Source organism: Equus caballus, chromosome 12, assembly GCF_041296265.1.
Source record: "Equus caballus isolate H_3958 breed thoroughbred chromosome 12, TB-T2T, whole genome shotgun sequence".
Taxonomy (NCBI): Eukaryota; Metazoa; Chordata; class Mammalia; order Perissodactyla; family Equidae; genus Equus; species Equus caballus.
In genome coordinates, this window is record NC_091695.1 from 46,351,825 (window position 1) to 46,369,216 (window position 17,392).

The 17,392-nt window shown below is 53.8% G+C and overlaps 1 protein-coding gene and 1 long non-coding RNA gene across 9 annotated transcripts in view; both read left to right on the plus strand.

The window, feature by feature from the left end:
* The first annotated feature begins 849 nt into the window (after positions 1–849).
* Positions 850–4,366, plus strand: LOC138916450 (uncharacterized). The gene is made up of 3 exons (XR_011423747.1): positions 850–1,108; positions 3,782–3,896; positions 4,179–4,366. It is a non-coding gene; the product is annotated as an uncharacterized lncRNA (long non-coding RNA).
* Positions 4,367–7,890: 3,524 nt separating this feature from the next.
* CTTN (cortactin) overlaps positions 7,891–17,392 on the plus strand; it is a 35,790-nt gene continuing 26,288 nt past the window's right edge. For 2 of the 8 annotated variants that reach the window (XM_005598369.4, XM_001917711.5), the window contains exons 1-4: positions 7,895–8,017; positions 13,207–13,303; positions 15,213–15,299; positions 15,412–15,485. In XM_005598369.4, the coding sequence (XP_005598426.3) occupies positions 15,213–15,299; positions 15,412–15,485 (161 nt within the window). In that variant the 5' untranslated portion in view covers positions 7,895–8,017; positions 13,207–13,303. Of the gene's footprint in view, positions 8,018–8,969; positions 9,184–13,206; positions 13,304–15,212; positions 15,300–15,411; positions 15,486–17,392 lie in introns of those variants that run through there. The other 6 variants (XM_001917710.5, XM_070228989.1, XM_070228986.1 and 3 more) reach the window with 6 other exon arrangements.

The window sequence follows — 17,392 nt, forward strand, 5'->3', positions numbered from 1 at the left end:
GCCTGGCGCTCAGAGGCACCGCAGGCCACAGGGAGGCGCGGAGGCGCGTCAGTCCATGCGCGCACTGGGGCCCTGCTCTCCTGCTGCTCCCGCCCTGGGCTGTGTCCTTCCGGTTCCCAGGGAGCCTGGTCTCGGAGCGCTCAGACGGAGTCCTGAGTCATGAACCAGTCTGGCGCGAGAGGGGAGGGACGCGCCGACGGGCCCGGGCAGGCAGGCAGGCAGGACGCGCCCGGCTGCAGGGCGGCAAGGCGCGGCACTCGTGGCTGGCAGCGCCAGGCCCAGGGCACCCGATGCCTCAGCCCCTACGTGCTGTCGCCCGCCCTCCCCCCACCGCAGTATCGTCATCAGGTCTGGGGGTGCACGATACCCAGGCCGACCCCATGCCTCGCACTGTGTTGGGTGGGCGCTGCTGACTGTCGCCTCGGTTTTCCTTTTCCTGTTCTGCTGTCCTTCCAGGGCTGACGGCCGCCTCTCCTGAGTGACGTGTTTTCTTTGTTCGGGTGAATACATTCCAGCTGGTGTCCGTCAGGGCACAGCGATCCGGTGGTTTCGTGTTCTCTTGAGAGCCTGTGCTGGCTGGTTTTCCAGTTTTGTTGGGGGCAGCCTTTTCTCGGCATTTCCTCGTTCTTGGGTTCACTTAAGCGTGAGACTCAAAACCACATAGCGCTTCCCTGCTTTTTCACCCACCAATCCGTTTGCCTGACCAAAGCCGGGCAACCCTTGGGCAGCCTGAAACTTCTGGAAGCAGACCAGGTCATCATTGACTCTTTAAGTTGCAGGTGTTTGATTAAAACTTCATTCGGTGGTTCCGTTTATGCCTTTAACAAAAGGTCAGCTCAGAAGGACCCAGAGAGCACAGGCGGTGTTGGAGTAGCTCTGCTGTGCTAGGCGCGCTCTCAGCCGCGCCTCCCGGGTCTGCTCGCCCCACACGCAGTGTCCCAGGGCTTGCCCGCAGTCGGCGGGGATGGGAGTCATTCGCGGGCCAGGTGTGGCCACACCAAAGACTCTCTGGACCCTTCCCACCGCTAGAACTCTGTCGAGCCTCCTTTAGCCTCATAATTGCTGCCCTTAAGTTTCTCTTTTCAAGTCTCACATCACGCATTTTAAGGTGATTGTGGGTTTGGGGTTTTCTTTGCTCTTTTGCTGGCTAAGTCCTGTGCTCATGGGGATGGGCTCCCCAGGGTCTGGGGAGGAGCGTGTCTCCCCTGTATCTCCGGCAGGTGGATAGCGAGGGGGGCGTCCGGGTGCTGTGGCTGCTTTCTTAACCGCTGACGTGTCATCGAGTGCATTCCCAAATAGCTCAGAGGCTTCTGTTTCTGACATTTCCTTAGCTTAACTCCTCGGTGAGGAGGAGTAAGTAGCCAGTGGTTTTGCGACCGCGTGTCCTTGACTCAGTGGGGCACCTTTTGGAGTCCTGTTGTTCGAGGCCAGCACTGTGTGCGCCCCTCCACCTGGCACACGCCGAGGGCACACCCAGTGCAGGGAGGAGCAGGGCCGGTTCCTTCGGGAGGCTGGCGTGGAGGATCCATCCTTTGCCTCTTCCCGCTTTCAATGCTTGTTGGCCTCCTCGGCTGTGAGCCGGGTCTCCCGTCTCTGCCTCTGTCTTCACGTGGCCCCACCCTGTGTCTTATCTTCTCTCTCTTACGAGGACACTTGTCACTGGCCCACCTAGGTCATCCGGGATGGTCTCACCTCAAGACGCTTCACTTAGTTACACCTACAAAGACCCCTTTCCCAAATAAACTCACGTTCACAGGATCCTGCGATTTGCACACAGACACATCCTTGTGGGGCCCCCGTTCACCCCATTCCACCTTTCGACATTCTGGAGAAGAGCTGCCCTGCCCGGGAGATACCCAGATGGATAGACCTGGCCCTACCCCAAGGGACCCACCCCCCAGTGGGAGCATGGTGAGCCAAGAGAGGGAGCCGTGACGCCCGGGCTCCTACATAACACGCGCTTAATGTGGCCTCTCGATTCCTCCAGTGTGGACTTTGCATCTTGGCATCTCCTTCTGGGGGATGAGAATTTCAGCTTTCCTGCACCTCCCTTTCTCCTCCCCAGCTCCCAGCAGAGCTGAATCCGTGTTCACTGTTGCCGTGAGGAAGGCTGGAGGTGTTATTCATTGCTGGGCCAAGTGGGTCACTATGATTACAACCGAGGGCACGTGTTGTGTGCCCAGTATTTACAGATGAAATGACCGTGTCTGGGATTTGCTTGACAATAATCTTGGCGGAGGGGTAGGTCAGGATATGGGTCAAACCAAATTGACCGTGTGGGTTGATAGTTGTTGAAGGTGGGTGATGGATTCATGAGGGTTTATCATAGCATTCTCTTTTTGCATTTGTGTGACATCTTCTATAATAATATTTTAATAGTTATTTTAGGGAGACCCTCTGTGTTTTAAACCCTCAGTCTTTAGATGTCTGGAAAAATTGCTTCTTGGTCCTCACTTTGGAATGTAATTTACCCAAGTTTTGAACATTAACTGCAGCCCACCCATTTTACACCACAACTCAGCATGCACGCACTACGTTTCATCCATTCTATCGTGACTCCTTTGTGACATTTTGGTGTCTGTGAAATCAGGATGTGTCTTACAAACGATGGCATCTTAGACTTGATGAACTATGGCGTACGACAAAACTTCACGTGGGCTGCAGCTTCTCTGCTGCTCCTCCCACTGACAGGTGGGGTCTCATCCCCTGCAGCCTGGCCGGCCTCAGTGACTTGGTTGACCAAATGAATGTGGCAGATGTGATGTTTGGGGACCCCTGAAGTCAGGTCATCAGAAGCCTTGCAGCTTCCACCTGAGCTCTGTGGGAACTCCTTCTCTGAAAGGAGTCAGCTGCCAAGTAAGACCAGCCACCCTGAGAGCGCCATGCTGTAAGGAAGCCCGAGGTACCCACGTAGAGAGATGGTGTTGAGCGAGACCCCCAGATGTTGCCGCCCTCCCATGGTAGGTGCCAAACATGTAAGTGAAGAAGCCTATCTGGACAGTCCAGTCCCTGCAGACACGACAGGGAGGAGAAAGGGGAAACCCACCCGACAGGCAGAACCAAGGCCCTAGATGTGTGGCCCAGTCAGGTCATCCCAGCTGCGGCCAACCATTCGAGACACCTGGTTGGGGCTCCACTGGAAGCAAACAAACTGTCCAAACTTCTGACCCCTCCAGTTGTCAGCTCAATGGTGCAGACATTGAGGACAATGGTGCTGGTTTTTCACTTCTAACATTTGGCGTGGTTTATTACACAGCAATAGATACTTGGAACTCTTCCGTGTGACATGCACTTTTATATTTTCTCTTCTTTTTTTTTTTTAATGGTGTTTTCCCCCCAGAAAATTGATTTCACAATCCACTAAAAGATCACCATCTGTTACGTTTTCTTATCTGTTGCTATGCAGAAATCCACCCCAAAACTTAGTGGTGAAAAACAACGATTTTTTATTGTTTCTCTCAATTTGGCGGGTTCGCAATCTGGGTGACTCTTCTGCGGGTCTTTGCTGGAATCGCTGGTGTGATGGCATTTGCCTGACGGCTCCACTGGGGCTGGAGGGTCCGGGAGGGCCTCAGTCAAGTTCCTGGCCGGTAGTGCTGGCTGTGGGCTGGGCGCCTCTGTTCCCTTTCCTGTGGCCTCTCTCGTATTCCTTAGGCTAGACTGGCTTCTTCACAGCAGTGTCAGCTCAGCTTCCAAGAGGAAGGTCAGAAGCTGCGAGGCATCTTAAGGGCTAGACCCCCGAACTCACACCATGTCATTTCTGTGACATTTTATTGATCAGAGGAGGTCACAAGGCCGGTCCAGATTCGAGTCTGGAGAAACAGACCCCATTCATCTCTTGATGGGAGGAGCAGCCGTGTCACTGCTATGGACTGAGTGTGGACCCGCCAAAATCCGTATGTTGGAACCTAATCCCCAATGTGTTGGTGTTGGGAGGTGGGTGGAGACCTCATAAGTGGGATTAGCATTCTTATGAAAGAGACCCCAGACAGCTCCCTCACCCTCCCACCGTGCGAGGACACAGAGAGAAGTTGGCCGTCCGTGAGCCAGGAAGCCAGCGCTCATCAGACACTTAATCTGCCAACACTGCCAACACCTTGATCTTGGACTTCAGTCGCTAGAACTGTGACGGATTTCTGTTGTTTATCAGTTTCTCAGTGTATAGTATTCCGTTATAGGAGCCCAAATTGACCAGGACAGTCGCTTGGCAAAGAGATGTGGACACGGAAGCATGGTTCTTTGAAGGCTGTAGCAGACAGGTCAGGTGGCCACAACAGCAGAACACAGACTGGGTGACTTAAACAACAGACGTGTATTTCCTCTCAGTCCTGGAGGCTAAAAATTCCAAGATCGAGCTGTCGACCGGGTGAGTTTCTCCTGAGGCCCCTCTCCTCGGCGTGTAGATGCCGTCTTCTCCGTGTCCTCACCTGGCCTTCCCTCTGTGAGTCCACACCCCTGGTGTGTCCAATCGTGTCAGATCAGGGCCTCACCCGTATGACCTAATTTAACCATAATTACCTCTGTAAAAGCCCTGTCTCCAAAAACAGTCACATTCTGGGGGTTAGGGACACAATTCAGTCCCTATAATAATGGCCATTATTGTAACATTGGAAACGCTGTTTATCACTTCCCAGGTGGACAGTTATTTTCTCTCAACACACTAAAGATGGTGGTCCATCGTCCTCCAACATCCACCGGGCAGAGGGCAAGTCTGTAGCGGGGCTCATTGTCTGTCTTTTGCAAACCACCCGCCCTCTCGTTCTGGTACCTTTTACGCCTCTCCTACTTATTCCTGAGAGCTTGCAGTTTTACCATAATGCTTCTAGGTGTATGTTTTATTTGTATTTATCATCCTGGGAATCGGAGAGCGCTTTGAGTTGGTTTGCATCCTCTCATCTTTCTTTGATCACAGAAATTTCACATCTACAATTTCCCGTGATCACTTCACCATTCTTTCCTTCTGTGCTTTCGGAACACCTGTTAATGGCGCCTGGAGCGGCTCCGTTGGTCTTCCATGTGACTTCTATGCTCTATCTCATTTTTCATTGCTTTGGATCTGTTGTTTATTCTGTTCTTCCTGACTAATGACTTCCAAATGGCGAAATTTCCCCTTGACCATGTCAATCTCGAGTTAACCTCATCTATTGAGCTTTTCATTTGAATAACCACATTTTTCGTGTTGTATTGGTCAGCCCCGGCTGCCATCACAAAATACAATAGAGCGGAGGGCTTACTCCACAGGAATTTATTTCTCACAGTTCTAGAGGCTGCGAAGTCCAAGACCAAGGTGCTGGCTGATTGGGTTCCCTGCTGAGGGCTCTCTTCCTGGCTGGTGGACGGCTGCCTTCTTGCTGTCTTTTCACATGACGGAGGGAGAGAGTAAGCAAGCTCTCTGGTGTCTGCTCTTACAAGGACACTAATCCCATGATGAAGGCCCCATTGTTATGACCTCACCTAACCCTGATTACCTCCCAAAGGCCTCATTTCTAAATACCTTCACATGGTGGGGGGGTGGGGGGGGCGAGGAGCGGGTTAAGGTTTCAACATATAGATTGGTGGTGGTGGGGACACACAATTCAGTCCATAGCACATGTGTCAGATTTTAATAATTTTTTATAACTGCTTGTTTTTGTTTCTTTTCTCCTCCTCCTTGCCCCCACCAAAGCCCCCGAGTACATAGTTGTATATTCTCATTGTGGGTCCTTCTGGTTGTGCCGTGTGGGCCACCGCCTCAGCATGCCCTGATGAGCGGTGCCGCGTCAGCACCCAGGATCTGAATGGTGACACTCTGGGCCACCGAAGCAGAGCTCACGAACTTAACTACTCGGCCCTGGGGTCGGCCCCTGTTTTTGTTTCTTAATTTTTGAGCTTATTTTATGAATGTTGTTTCTTCTTCTCAGTTTGAAACCCTAAACAGACATACTTATGGTCTTCTACAGTAGAAAACTTAACTTTAATAATTCACGTTCTCATTGTTCACTGTATTGACATTTTTATTTAATATTTGTTTTTACAATTTGCTTTGGGACTTACATTGTAGGTTCATTTTAAGTGGGAAGTGTTTCTTAAAATATTTTTTACTTTATTTTTTTTAAAAATATTTTATTTTTTTCCTTTTTCTCCCCAAAGACCCCCCCAGTGCATAGTTGTATATTCTTCGTTGTGGGTCCTTCTAGTTGTGGCATGTGGGACGCTGCCTCAGCGTGGTTTGATGAGCAGTGCCATGTCCACGCCCAGGATTCGAACCAACGAAACGCTGGGCCGCCTGCAGCGGAGCACGCGAACTTAACCACTCAGCCACAGGGCCAGCCCCTACTTTATTTTTTTTAATTGAGGCAACATTGGTTTATAACAAGTGGGAAGTGTTTTGTTTTGCTTTTTCTCTTCCTCCCTCGGTGTGGGGCCCTGCCCGTCTTCCTGTTCTGCACTCGCCTCCAAGCTCTCTGTATTAAGGTGGGCCAGACACCTGTAACAAATTGACTGCGCATATCATGTCTTAAACACAGGATTTCATTTCTATCTCATGCAACAGGCCAGGGTGTATGTTCTCAATGTCTCTTGTATCTACTCGCTTCTCTCCCTCTTACCCGCCACCACCAGTCTGCCTGAACTGGTGTCCGAGCTCCTGCCTGGCCCTCTTCCCATCCGTTCTCCACACAGCTGTTAGAGGGATTTCACTAGCATGCAAACTGCATGATGTCTCTTCTCTGTTTAACTTCCTCCAAGGACTTCCCATTTCTTTTAGAATAAAGACCAAGGTCCTTACTGTGCCCTTCCAACCTGTCCGTGACCCGGCCCCATCCCACCCCACTTCCCTGCTTCATCCCCACACTTCCGCTACACTGAACTGCCTTCCGTTCCTCTGTGGCAAGACCTTTCTGACGCCAGGGCCTCTGCACGTGCTGTTTTCTCACCTGGAAAATTCTTCGCTCCTTACCTGGTTTACTTCTATTTGGCCTTCAGATCTCGGCACAAAGGTTAATTGCTCAAAGAAACCTTGTCTGATCTCTTGGATGACTTCATGTCCCACCTTTTCCCCAGTATAATTTCATGACACCTTTGACTTCTTTCTCACAGCATTTATCTTTTTTCCTAATTATCTATCTATGTGATTAACGCCTGATTCCCCTTCTAGGCTGGAAGGTTCCTGAAGGCAAGGGCTGTGTTTATTCTGCTGACCTTCTATCTCTGATGCATACCTGACCTTCTCTGGATGGACAGAAGAATGGATGATGAATGGATGGATGATGGATAGATGGATGGTGGGGTGGGTAAATGGAGGGTGGATGGGTGGATAGAGAAGATGGATGATGGATGGATGGATGTGTGGGTGATGGATGGATAGAAGGATGGGTGGATGAATGGAGGCTGGGTGGACAGATGGATGACGGATGGATGGGCAGATAGAATGGAGGGTGGATGGAAGAAAAGGGATGATGGATGGATGGATGCTGAATGAATGGATGGATGATGGATGGATGAATAGAGAACGGATGGACAGATAGATGTATGGGTGATGGATGGATGGATGGATGGATGGAGGGGTGGCTCGTCCCTCCAGCTGACCGGCCGTCACAGTCACCTCTTGTGAGTCCTCAGGGCTCATGTACTGGGCACTGACCCCCAGGCCTGGCTCATTTTCCCTTTCTCACCCCGGGCAGAGTTGTCAATCCTCGAGTCCCACCTGGGATCGTCTGCATCTGAGCACACTCTCGTGCGCACACGGTGGGCGCTGCGTACATTGACTCTGCGTGTAGGAACAGACTGTTTCCAGGCACGCTTTGCAGGCTGGCACCCCGGCGGAGCTCGGCCTGCGCTGCCCGCGCACGCGCGCGAGGGAGGCGGCCGGGCGAGGGGCGGGACGTGCCGGGGGAGGGGCGGGGCCTTGCCGGGCCCCGGATGAGGCCCCGCCCCCGCCCGCGGAACCGGAAGTGGAGCCGCGCGCCTGGGAGCGGCGGGCGCGGAGGGGCCGGGGCTGGAGCAGGAGCCGAGTGGGGCCGGACCGACCCAGGCGGCGGTGAGCGAGCGCGGCTTCCGCCGGGCGGGGGATCCGGCCCCTCCTCGGCGCTCCTGGGGCGCCCCCGGGCCCCGAAAAGGGAAGGAAGCGGCGGCCGCAGCGGTCTAGCCGCTCTTCCGCTCGCGGTTTCGGGTCGGCCGCGGGGGGAGCGCGGGCGAGGCTTCCCCAGGCCGGGGGTGGGGGCGGGGAGGGCTGTGGCCGGGGAACCGGGCCCGGGGGCCGAGGGGTGGGGGCCGGGGGGCCGCGGGGTGAGGGGCGGGGCGCCGAGCGGTGGGGAGGGCCTGGTGTCGGGGAGGAAGGGGCAGTTCTGAGGTTTAGGGGTCCGAAGGGGTGGGGCCGGGGCTGCAGGGAGGAAGGGGAGGAGAGGGCCAGACGGGGAGGGGGTCTGGGGTCTGAGAGGGTGCCCGGGACCCGGGGGCTAGGGGAAGAGAGAGTGGAGGGGCCGAGGGTCGGAGGGGGGCGAGGTGGGAGAGAGGCCATGCTGGGAGAGGGTGGGATCCGGGGTGAGGGGCTCAGGACCCAGGGATTTAGGGGAGGGGGGTGGAGGGCCGACGGGGAGGGGCTGGGGTACAAGGCGGGCGAGGTAGGAGAGGGGCGCTGCACGGAGGGGTCCGGGATCCGGGAGCAGGGGTCAGGGCCCTCGGGTTTAGGGGAAGGAGGTGGAGGGCCGAGGGGGAGGGGCTGGGGTACACAGCGGGCGAGGTAGGAGAGGGTCGCCCTGCGGGGAGGGGTCCGGGATCCGAGGGAGAGGGGTCAGGGCCCTGGGGTTTAGGGGAAGGGGGTAGAGGGTTGAGGGGGAGGGGCTGGGGTCCAAGTAGGGCGAGGTAGGAGAGGGGCCCTGCGGGGAGGGGTCCGGGACCGGGGGCGACGGGATCAGGGCCCTGGGGTTTAGGGAAAGGGGGTGGAGGGCCGACGGGGAGGGACTTGGGTACAAGCGGGGCGAGGTGGGAGTGGGGCCCTGCGGGGAAGGACCGAGAGGGGCCGGGGTCTCCCTGGCGCCCGGGCGGGCCCGTCGCAGCCCCGGCTCCTGCGGCCCGGCCTGCACCTACAGGGAGGTTTAGCAATCAGGTCACTGGAAATGCAGCGACACGCGCAGCTGCAGACGGCCGAGAGGCTCTAAATTTGGAGCCATCCCTCTTCTGGCTGTGTTGGAAATCACCAGAAAGGTGCTTCTGGGTTTTTGGTTCTTCTGTTTGGATCGCCTGACTGTTGCACCAGGAGCTCGATCTCCGCGGGCGGCCTCCCTGGAGCGGGTGCGGGGCTTCCTCCGCCTGCGGTCTGTGGACGTGTCGGGCCTGGGGGCGGGGGTGGGATGGGGGGGTTCCGTTTCCCGCTGATCGCAGCGCTGGCGGCATCCCCAGTGAGCGCGCCCTCCCCGGGCGCTCCGGTTGGCGCGGGGCTGCCTGGGCCCCGCGGCGCTCTGCCTGGCTAATCCCTCAGGCCCTGACCGCGGGATTCAGCCGGGCGCCGGCTGGCGAGGGCTGAGATCCCAGGGCTGTGGGTCGGTGGGCCCCCCTGCCCGTGGCTGAGCGCGGCTGAGCCCCTGGCGCAGTCCTGACTCTCCTCTGGTTGGAAAAGTGCTCCCAGATGCTCAGGGAGCCGGGCAGAGTCCTAGAGGCAACTTTCAGACCCGCTGGAAGAAGGAGCCAAGGGGATGCAGAGTTGGTTTTGATCCTCTGCCCCCCAGGAACTGGAAGTTACCCCCACCCGGTTCCCGCCCCACAGCTGACTTGTAGTGGAAGCATCTTGTTAGACTTATTCTTTAAACACTTTTGAGTGTATGTAAGTGGTGATTCAGACCTTTGCTCACTGCCATGCAGTCGGTGCTCAGAAAGCGCATGGCTGAGTGAGTGAGTCATTGTGAGCGCTGGGAACTGCCTGGTGTTGCAATCTGCCAACGTCCTGGGGCCGCCGGCCACTGTGTCCCCTCAGAGCTCTTGTCTTTCCCCTTGGTCAGTGTGCAAGCAAGTGCTTTGAGTAAGCTGTGAGCCCGTGCGCCCCGAGCCGGGGGCAGGGGTTTCCCGTGAGCCACTGTGTGGGGAGTGGGCTTTTGCTGTCTGTTTTGGCTGCTCTGATGCCTTTTTGTTCTCTTTGGAAAGATAATTGTGTGTGGGTGGTTTTATTGTTTCAAACTGTCTCCCACAGAGGGGTTTTCCACTCTGCTTTTATGGGAGTGCAGGATTCCTTCACACTTGTGTGTTGACTTGCAGGGCAGGTCCACCATTTGTGGTGCTGAATGGGCCATTATCTTTTCTTTGAACCGTATCTTTTGGTAACGGCCATATTGAGATCTATATTGAGATCTAATTCGCATGGCATCCAGTTCACCCATTTAAAGGGTACAGTTCAGTAGTTTTTAGTGTATTCAGCCATTTAGTGTACAACCTTCACAATCAGTTTTAGATTAATTTCATCACCTCGAAAAGAAACTCTGTGACCCCTTCCCGCGAAGCTCTCCCCCCGGCACTAGGCCACCGCTGGTCTACTTTTCCTCTCGATAGGTTTGCGGGTTGTGGACATTTCCTGTAAATGGACTGTGTGGCCTATGGTCTTTTGTGTCTGGCTTCTTTCACCTAGCGTAATGTTTTCAAGAGGCCTCCAGATTGCGTCGCGTCCGGACTTCACTCCTTTTCATTGCCGAATAATCTTCCGTTGTGTGTAGGCCACGTTCTCTCTCTATTACATAATATGGACGTTTGGGCGCTTTTCACTTTTTGGCTGTTATGAATCGGCCCGCTGTGAACGCTCTTCTGCAAGTTTCTGTGTGGATGTGAGTTTTCGTTTCTCTTGGGCGTGTACCCAGGAGTGGAATCGCTCCGTCCTGTGGTGACTCTTAATCTTTTGAGGAACTGCCAGACTGCTTTTCACTTCACATTCCCACCAGCAATATCAGAAGGTTCTGATTTCTCCAAACCCTCTCCGGACTTGTTGTTGTCTGGCTGTTGGTGGTATCTCGTTGTGGTTTTGATTTTCACTTCCTTGATGGTCAATGATACTGAGTTTCTTTCTTTTTTTGAATGTTGGCCCTGAGCTAACATCTGTTGCCAATCTTCCCTTGTGTTTTCTTCTTCTCCCCAAAGCCCCCCAGTACATAGTTGTATATTCCAGTTGTGGGTCCCTCTGGCTCTGCTATGTGCGACGCCGCCTCAGCGTGGCCTGACGAGCAGTGCTGGGTCTGCACCCAGGATCCCAGCTGGTGAAACCCTGGGTCGCCGAAACGGAGCACACGAACTTAACCACTCGGCCGGGGTCGGCCCTAATGCTGAATTTCTTTACAGGAGCTTCTTACCCGTTTGAATATCTTTTTTGGAGAAATGTCTATTCAGATCCTTCGCCCCTTTTACAATGTAGTTATTGGTCCTTTTTATTATTGAGTTGTAAAAATTCTTTATATGTTCTGGATGTATGATTTGAAAATAGTTTCTCTCATTCTGTGAATTGTCTTTCTTTGAAGCTGAAGATTTTAATTTTGTCTGGCTTTTCTATTTTTTTTCTCTTCTTCCTTATGCCTTTGGTGTCACATCTAAGAACCATCGCCAAATTCAAGGTTAGGAAAATGAATGCCTATGTTTTCTATGTTTCTATACCTGTATTTTTTTCTAGAGGCGAACAGTTTTAGCTCAGAACTTTACGTCTGCGATCCATTTTTGAGTTAATTTTCTGTATGGTGTGAGGTGGGGGTGCAGAGGCATTAGCTTTGGATCCAAAAAATGTATATGGAAGCTTTTAGTTTTTCACAGTTATTTTTGTGATGCTCTTTTAATTTAAAATATTGAGGGGGGAATAAATTATTGTAGATTTGAGCCTATCTCTAGCTGCCCTCGGGCAGATTTTTGTAGGTGCCTGCTGAGTACGGTAGTAATTGCAGTTCCCGGAATGTGCTAAGCAAGCCACAGAAGTTTGGATTTCCAGAAGGGCCTGGGGAGAGAGAGGGAGTAAAGAGTAGGGTGAGGAATGAGAGAGGAAACTGAGCACAGACAGCCCCGACTTATGATGGTTCGACTTACCATTGTTCTTGTGATGGTGCGAAAGCAATAAGCGTTCACTGGAAACCGTCCTTCGAATTTTGGTCTTTTTCCAGGACTAGCAAGATACGGGGTGAAATCCTCTCATAGTGCAGGAGCCACAGCTCCCAGTCAGCCCCACGCTCACGAGGGTACACAGCCGATCCGCTGACGGCCATCCTGTTTGTCACTGTCAGTACAATAGTCACTGAATTACGTGAGATATTCAGCTTTCAGAATGGCTTTGTGTAGATGATTTTGCCCAGCTGTAGGCTCGTGTAAGTGTTGTCGGCACATTTAAGGCAGGCTAGGCTGAGCTAGGATGTTCCATAGGTCAGGTGTCTTCAGTGCGTTTTCGACTTTGGATGTTTTCAACTTACAGTGGGTTTACCCGGCTGTAACCCCGCCGTCAGTCAAGGCAGAGGTGCATTGGGAAGCCTAGCAGAGCATTCTCCCTGGAGCTCCTGATGCGTGACACGCTGCCAGCTGGTCCTGGCTCGTGCCCGTGACTGGCTTGCTCCTAGTGGGAGGGGCGCGTCGTTCCTCTGCTCTGGGTGCCCAGCAGTGGGGGACCTTCCAGGCTGTTGATAGCCTTAGGGGGAGGGTGGGGAGCCGGTGGCTTGGGGAGTCGGAGTCTTGACCTCCCGCAGTGATGGGCTCTGTTGGTTAGAAATGCAGCCTGCCTCTCCCTTGCTCCCTGAGTCGCCCCCTTCCCTTCCCCTTAGCTGTCGGTGTGCTGGTTTTTCTCCCAGCCGCAGCGTGATCCCTTCAGGGAGGATTTTTCTTATATTATTTTTTTAAAAACTCACAGTGAGAGAATTTTATTTTTTTAGCAGTATTTTAAATTAGAATGAACAAAAAATGGAAACCTATTAGGATTATGGCAAACAGAAAATGTCTACTAGCCATCAAGGCACTCGTGTCTGTTGGTATTAAGAAGAAACTTCATACAGTTATAAATCTTTAGAAACTTCTTCCAGTGGTTTCTCCACGTGTCTGAAAATCGGTTGAGGTTTGCGGTTAGTAAAATGTGAGTCTTCCCATCCTCCTCTCAGCTTTCTTCACAAAACCCTGTTCCATTCAGGAGGGTTTCAGAGGTATTCGAGAAGGCCGTCCAGTGGAGGGGTTTGCCCAGAGCGCCTGTCAGCAGACATGCTGAGCCTTTTACCTTTGATCTTTTTGCAGACGGAACCCCTCCCAAATGCCTGGGGACTCCTCCTTGGATTACTGGGTTTGAAACAGAATTTTGTGAACGGCCTTTTACCTTCGACCGGGAGGAAAGGTTTGTGCCTTGTGGACGTTCTGTGCTCTCTCCCCGGGACCAGCAGGGTGACTCCTTTGTCAGGGACGGGGAGGGAGCGTCTTCCCGCTGGGCTCACAGGAACGGGGCCAGTAACTTTCTGGGAGGAAATTTCCTTGTTTAAAAGATGAAGTCAAGTGTCCAGGGTTGCCTGTGGTTTAGAAGGAGGAGGGGGTTCCAGAAAACTCCGGAGTGGACGGGCAGGAAGGATGCCCATCCCCCGGGGGCCGTCTGGCCTCTCCTCCCTGGCCTGTGGCAGGTGGGAGGAGCCACGAGGCAGATGTCTTGGAGGGCACGCATGTGCTCATCCTGCCTGCCAGGGAAGCTGGCTTCCAGAAGGATGGGTGAAGATTGGGCTCGGCTTCTGTTTTCCTGATGACTCTGCAAAAGTACCAGCAAAGACAGCTGCTCTGACGGGTGCCTTGGGGGCAAGGCCCTGCGCAGAGGCCCTGTCCTTTTGTGTATCCGCAGTGGGTGGAGCTGCGGGCATCTAGGACAGTGTGGTGTCACGGGGCACATTTGACTTGGGGAGGCAGAGACTGTGGGCAGATCATTTAACTTCCGGGTTACGCTGTTTGTTCATCTGGGAATGGGCGCGTTGGGACGAGACTATCTGGCCGTGCCTCCCACGGCTGAGGTTTTCATCTGTTTGCTCTCTAAAGTCGTGTCAGTAGCAGATTACATCTGGGGAATTCTTGCCATGCTTCGGGACAGAGGGGGATGAGGTTCGAGGTGGCCTCGAAGGGGCGTTGTTGGTCCCTGCCCAGGAGACGGCGGCAGGAGTTGCCTCTGGAAGTTTGAGGGTGCTGTGCCCTGATTCCCCCTCGTTGCCGCCTGGAACCTGGACCGGAGACCCGCAGAGCTGCAGGGCTGATCTAGACGGGCGATCCTCGGGCTGGCGAAGGGCTCGTGTCCTGCCCTAATTCAGGCCGCACGAGCACCCGCGTGCGCCCTGGAAGCCAGAAGGCATGAGTTGGTGTGCTCAGCTCAGACTCCTGGATGGAGCTTCTGGTTGATTGAATTAAAATGATCTTTCGCTTGCTTCCTGGCCTATGGGAAGTTTTATGGGTACTTCTGTGGAAAATGCATCAGTTCTTCTCATACGTGGTTTTCCTTGAAACCCGTAAAGCTTAGATTTTACCTTTGCAGTTAACAAAAAGAAGTATCTGGTTCAAGTCTGCAGCTGTCTCCGTGTTCTCTTCTGGATAAAACCTTATAGGCTTAAAGTGCCGAGGAAGAGAGCAGACAGCCCCTCCTCGGTGCCCCTGGCTCAGGAACCCTGGGCGTTAAATACTGTGTGTTTCCCCAGGTAGATGGGAAAGCAGCCCTCTGATAAATTACTGGAAGTGTTTAGTGAACCGTCAGAGTCTGAGTTAAGAAAATCACTGTTACATTTCCAGCAAGTCCTTGAAGTCAAAATGGGTACTCTTTTTTTTTTTTTTTTTTTCAAATTGTGATACAATACATGTGACACAAAATTCACCATTGGCGACATTTAGTCCATTCTCAATGTCGGGCAGCCCAGAAGGGGTGCTTATTTGTCTGGACGGCACCGTTGTCATAAGACTTAGTGGGTTAGGGCTGTGTTCCCAGTGAGTGAGGTAAGTGCACACGTGACTTTCTTATTTTCCAGAAGCCTTGCTCCCTTGACTTGAAGCCAGAGTATTCCTGGTGTGTTTCGGAGGCTGTCTGACAGCAGCGTCAGACTGGAACGTTCCATCCTTTGTTCCTCTGCTGTCCTGCCCGCTCAGGGCTGCGAGGGGCCGGCTGAGTGCGCAGCTCCCCGCCTCCCCGGGCTGGCTTAGAGGCCGTGTGGTTTTGTGGTCAGAGAGCTGCTCTGGGGCCTGCGAACGGCTCTGCCAGGTCTCCTAACCCTGCACTGCTCTTCCAGATGTGGAAAGCTTCAGCCGGCCACGCTGTGTCCCTCAGCCAGGACGATGGGGGAGCCGACGACTGGGAAACCGACCCCGATTTTGTGGTATGACTCTCCGCCTACCTGGGGTTGCTTTTCCTGACAGTGTCGCCCTGACCTGTTGTGTGTTTTATAGCCCAGGGTGTGGGCTTCACCCCTCCTTTCTTTTTCTTTTCAGAATGATGTCAGCGAAAAAGAGCAAAGATGGGGGGCCAAAACCGTGCAGGGGTCTGGGCACCAGGAGCACATCAAGTAAGAGCCTTTCTCAATATGGGTGTGAAATGGTGTTCCGAAAGCCGAAGGGGGAGAGGGGATGGGGACACGGACCTGTGTCAGCGGGGGACACCTTCCTGTTGGCATTGCGTTTGTTCTGTCTCGTGACGTGGTGTTTATGGTGGGTAAATGTAAGACACGTGTATCGATTTACGTGTGTGTTTGTGTGGGCGTGCATACACACATGCTCAGTAACTTACAACTCCCATTGCAAGTGGTTTCGTACGTATGGTTCCAGGGAGCCTGCTTTCGGATTGTGGTCCTCACCGAGGCACAGGCCACCTGGCTTTGCTTTCTGCAAGTGGAGTGTCACGCACGAGAGCTCTGATGCCTTAGACCCCAGACACCCCCTCCATAGTCTCTCTCATTTTGTTATAACTTTGTTACTTTATCATTGTCTCTTGGGTACTGTGAGCTGAATTCCAAGCATTGTGTTTTCATAAAAGCTGAAAACAGGAGAAGTGAGAGAAGCGTGTCGCTGCCTCTGCCTTGGTGCTCTCTGAAACCGCCTCTGGGGCAGTTGGTTTGCTTGTCAGGAAGTGTATAAAGGAACTTTTAAAGTATGCTCAGGCTTTTCCTTTAGGCTGCGCTGGCTTTGGCGTGTGCCCTCCCATTCCCTAGTTGTGACAGTGTCATCCCTGCCCGGGTGCCTGTTCGGCCATTTGCAGAGGGCCTCTCTATCTTGGCCCGGTGTCTTTGCAATAGAGTGCAGCTCTGCAGCTGAGGGAGCTTCAGTAGATCCTGCAGAAAGGAAGACGGCGTCTGCAGTGTGGGTGTTTAGACACGAGCGCGTCCTCCCTGACTCGCTGAGCCCACACCCTGCACCGATGCCACTCGGCAAGGGCCCTGGGGCTGGCTGGAGAGGACCTTGAGCTGGGAACTGACTCGGGTCTGGCGCAGTCCCGGCTTGTTGCTGCGGGGTCAGGCTGACTCCTGAACCTCTAAGGTGCCCATTTCTCTTCTCGTCTCCTGCCCCCTGTGGCTTGGAGACATGGTCAGGAGGGCGGACAGAGAAGAAGCGGACTCTGGTGCATCAGCCTCTGGGTTGGCTAGAATTGAGAGAGAGCCTTGGGGAGTAGGGCTGATCTTGGTGCCTGTGACCCTCCAGGTGTGTCAGGGTAGGGTCCTCCTTCCCCTGCTCATGGTGGGGTGGGTGGTGTCCAAGCCTGGTTTGGTTTTTAGCCACACTTCCGGGACTCTTGTGCTGGTGTTGAAGCTGTGGCCATGGTGTCCCCTGGGCAGAAAGTTCCCATGCGGGGTGGCCTCCATGCCGCTCCGGGGTCTCCTGATGGTGACAGCTGCAGAGGCTTCCTGGATGCCGGGTTTTGACCACATCTTGTGATCTGTTTCACTCTCCCTGGTGTTGAAAGTAAAAATGGCTTTGAGGTTGTAAATTCTGAGTCTTTCATTTCACCTTTGAATGTATGAAAAGCTGGAGTCCCTCGACTAAAGAGAAGCCGTCTCAGCATTTTGCATCACTGGGCTTGGGCCGGTGCCCTCGGGACATCTAGGGTGAGGGACTGTTGACTTGGTTTCCCCTCTGCCTCGGGGTGACGTTTACAGAACCAGCTCTCTGCGCTCAGTAGCTAATGGAGTGGAGAGGGTTTTCTGTGTGTGAGATAAAGACAGTTCACGTTTCAGGACAGTGACTTCCGGGGTTTTGGGGTGACTCCCTGCGCACACTCACATGGCTCTGGGGTCGGCAGGAGTAGACGGCCTGCCGGCAGAGTGCTGAGGAGCGCACAGCCGAGGCAGGAGCCTGGGAGGCACCACGTCCGAGCCCTGCGGATTTGCACAGATAGCGTCACCTGTCCTCATTTATCCTCCTGGACGTCAGGGACGCACAGCTGTGTCACCGATTTGTTCCTCTTTTGTCCCTTCCCTTC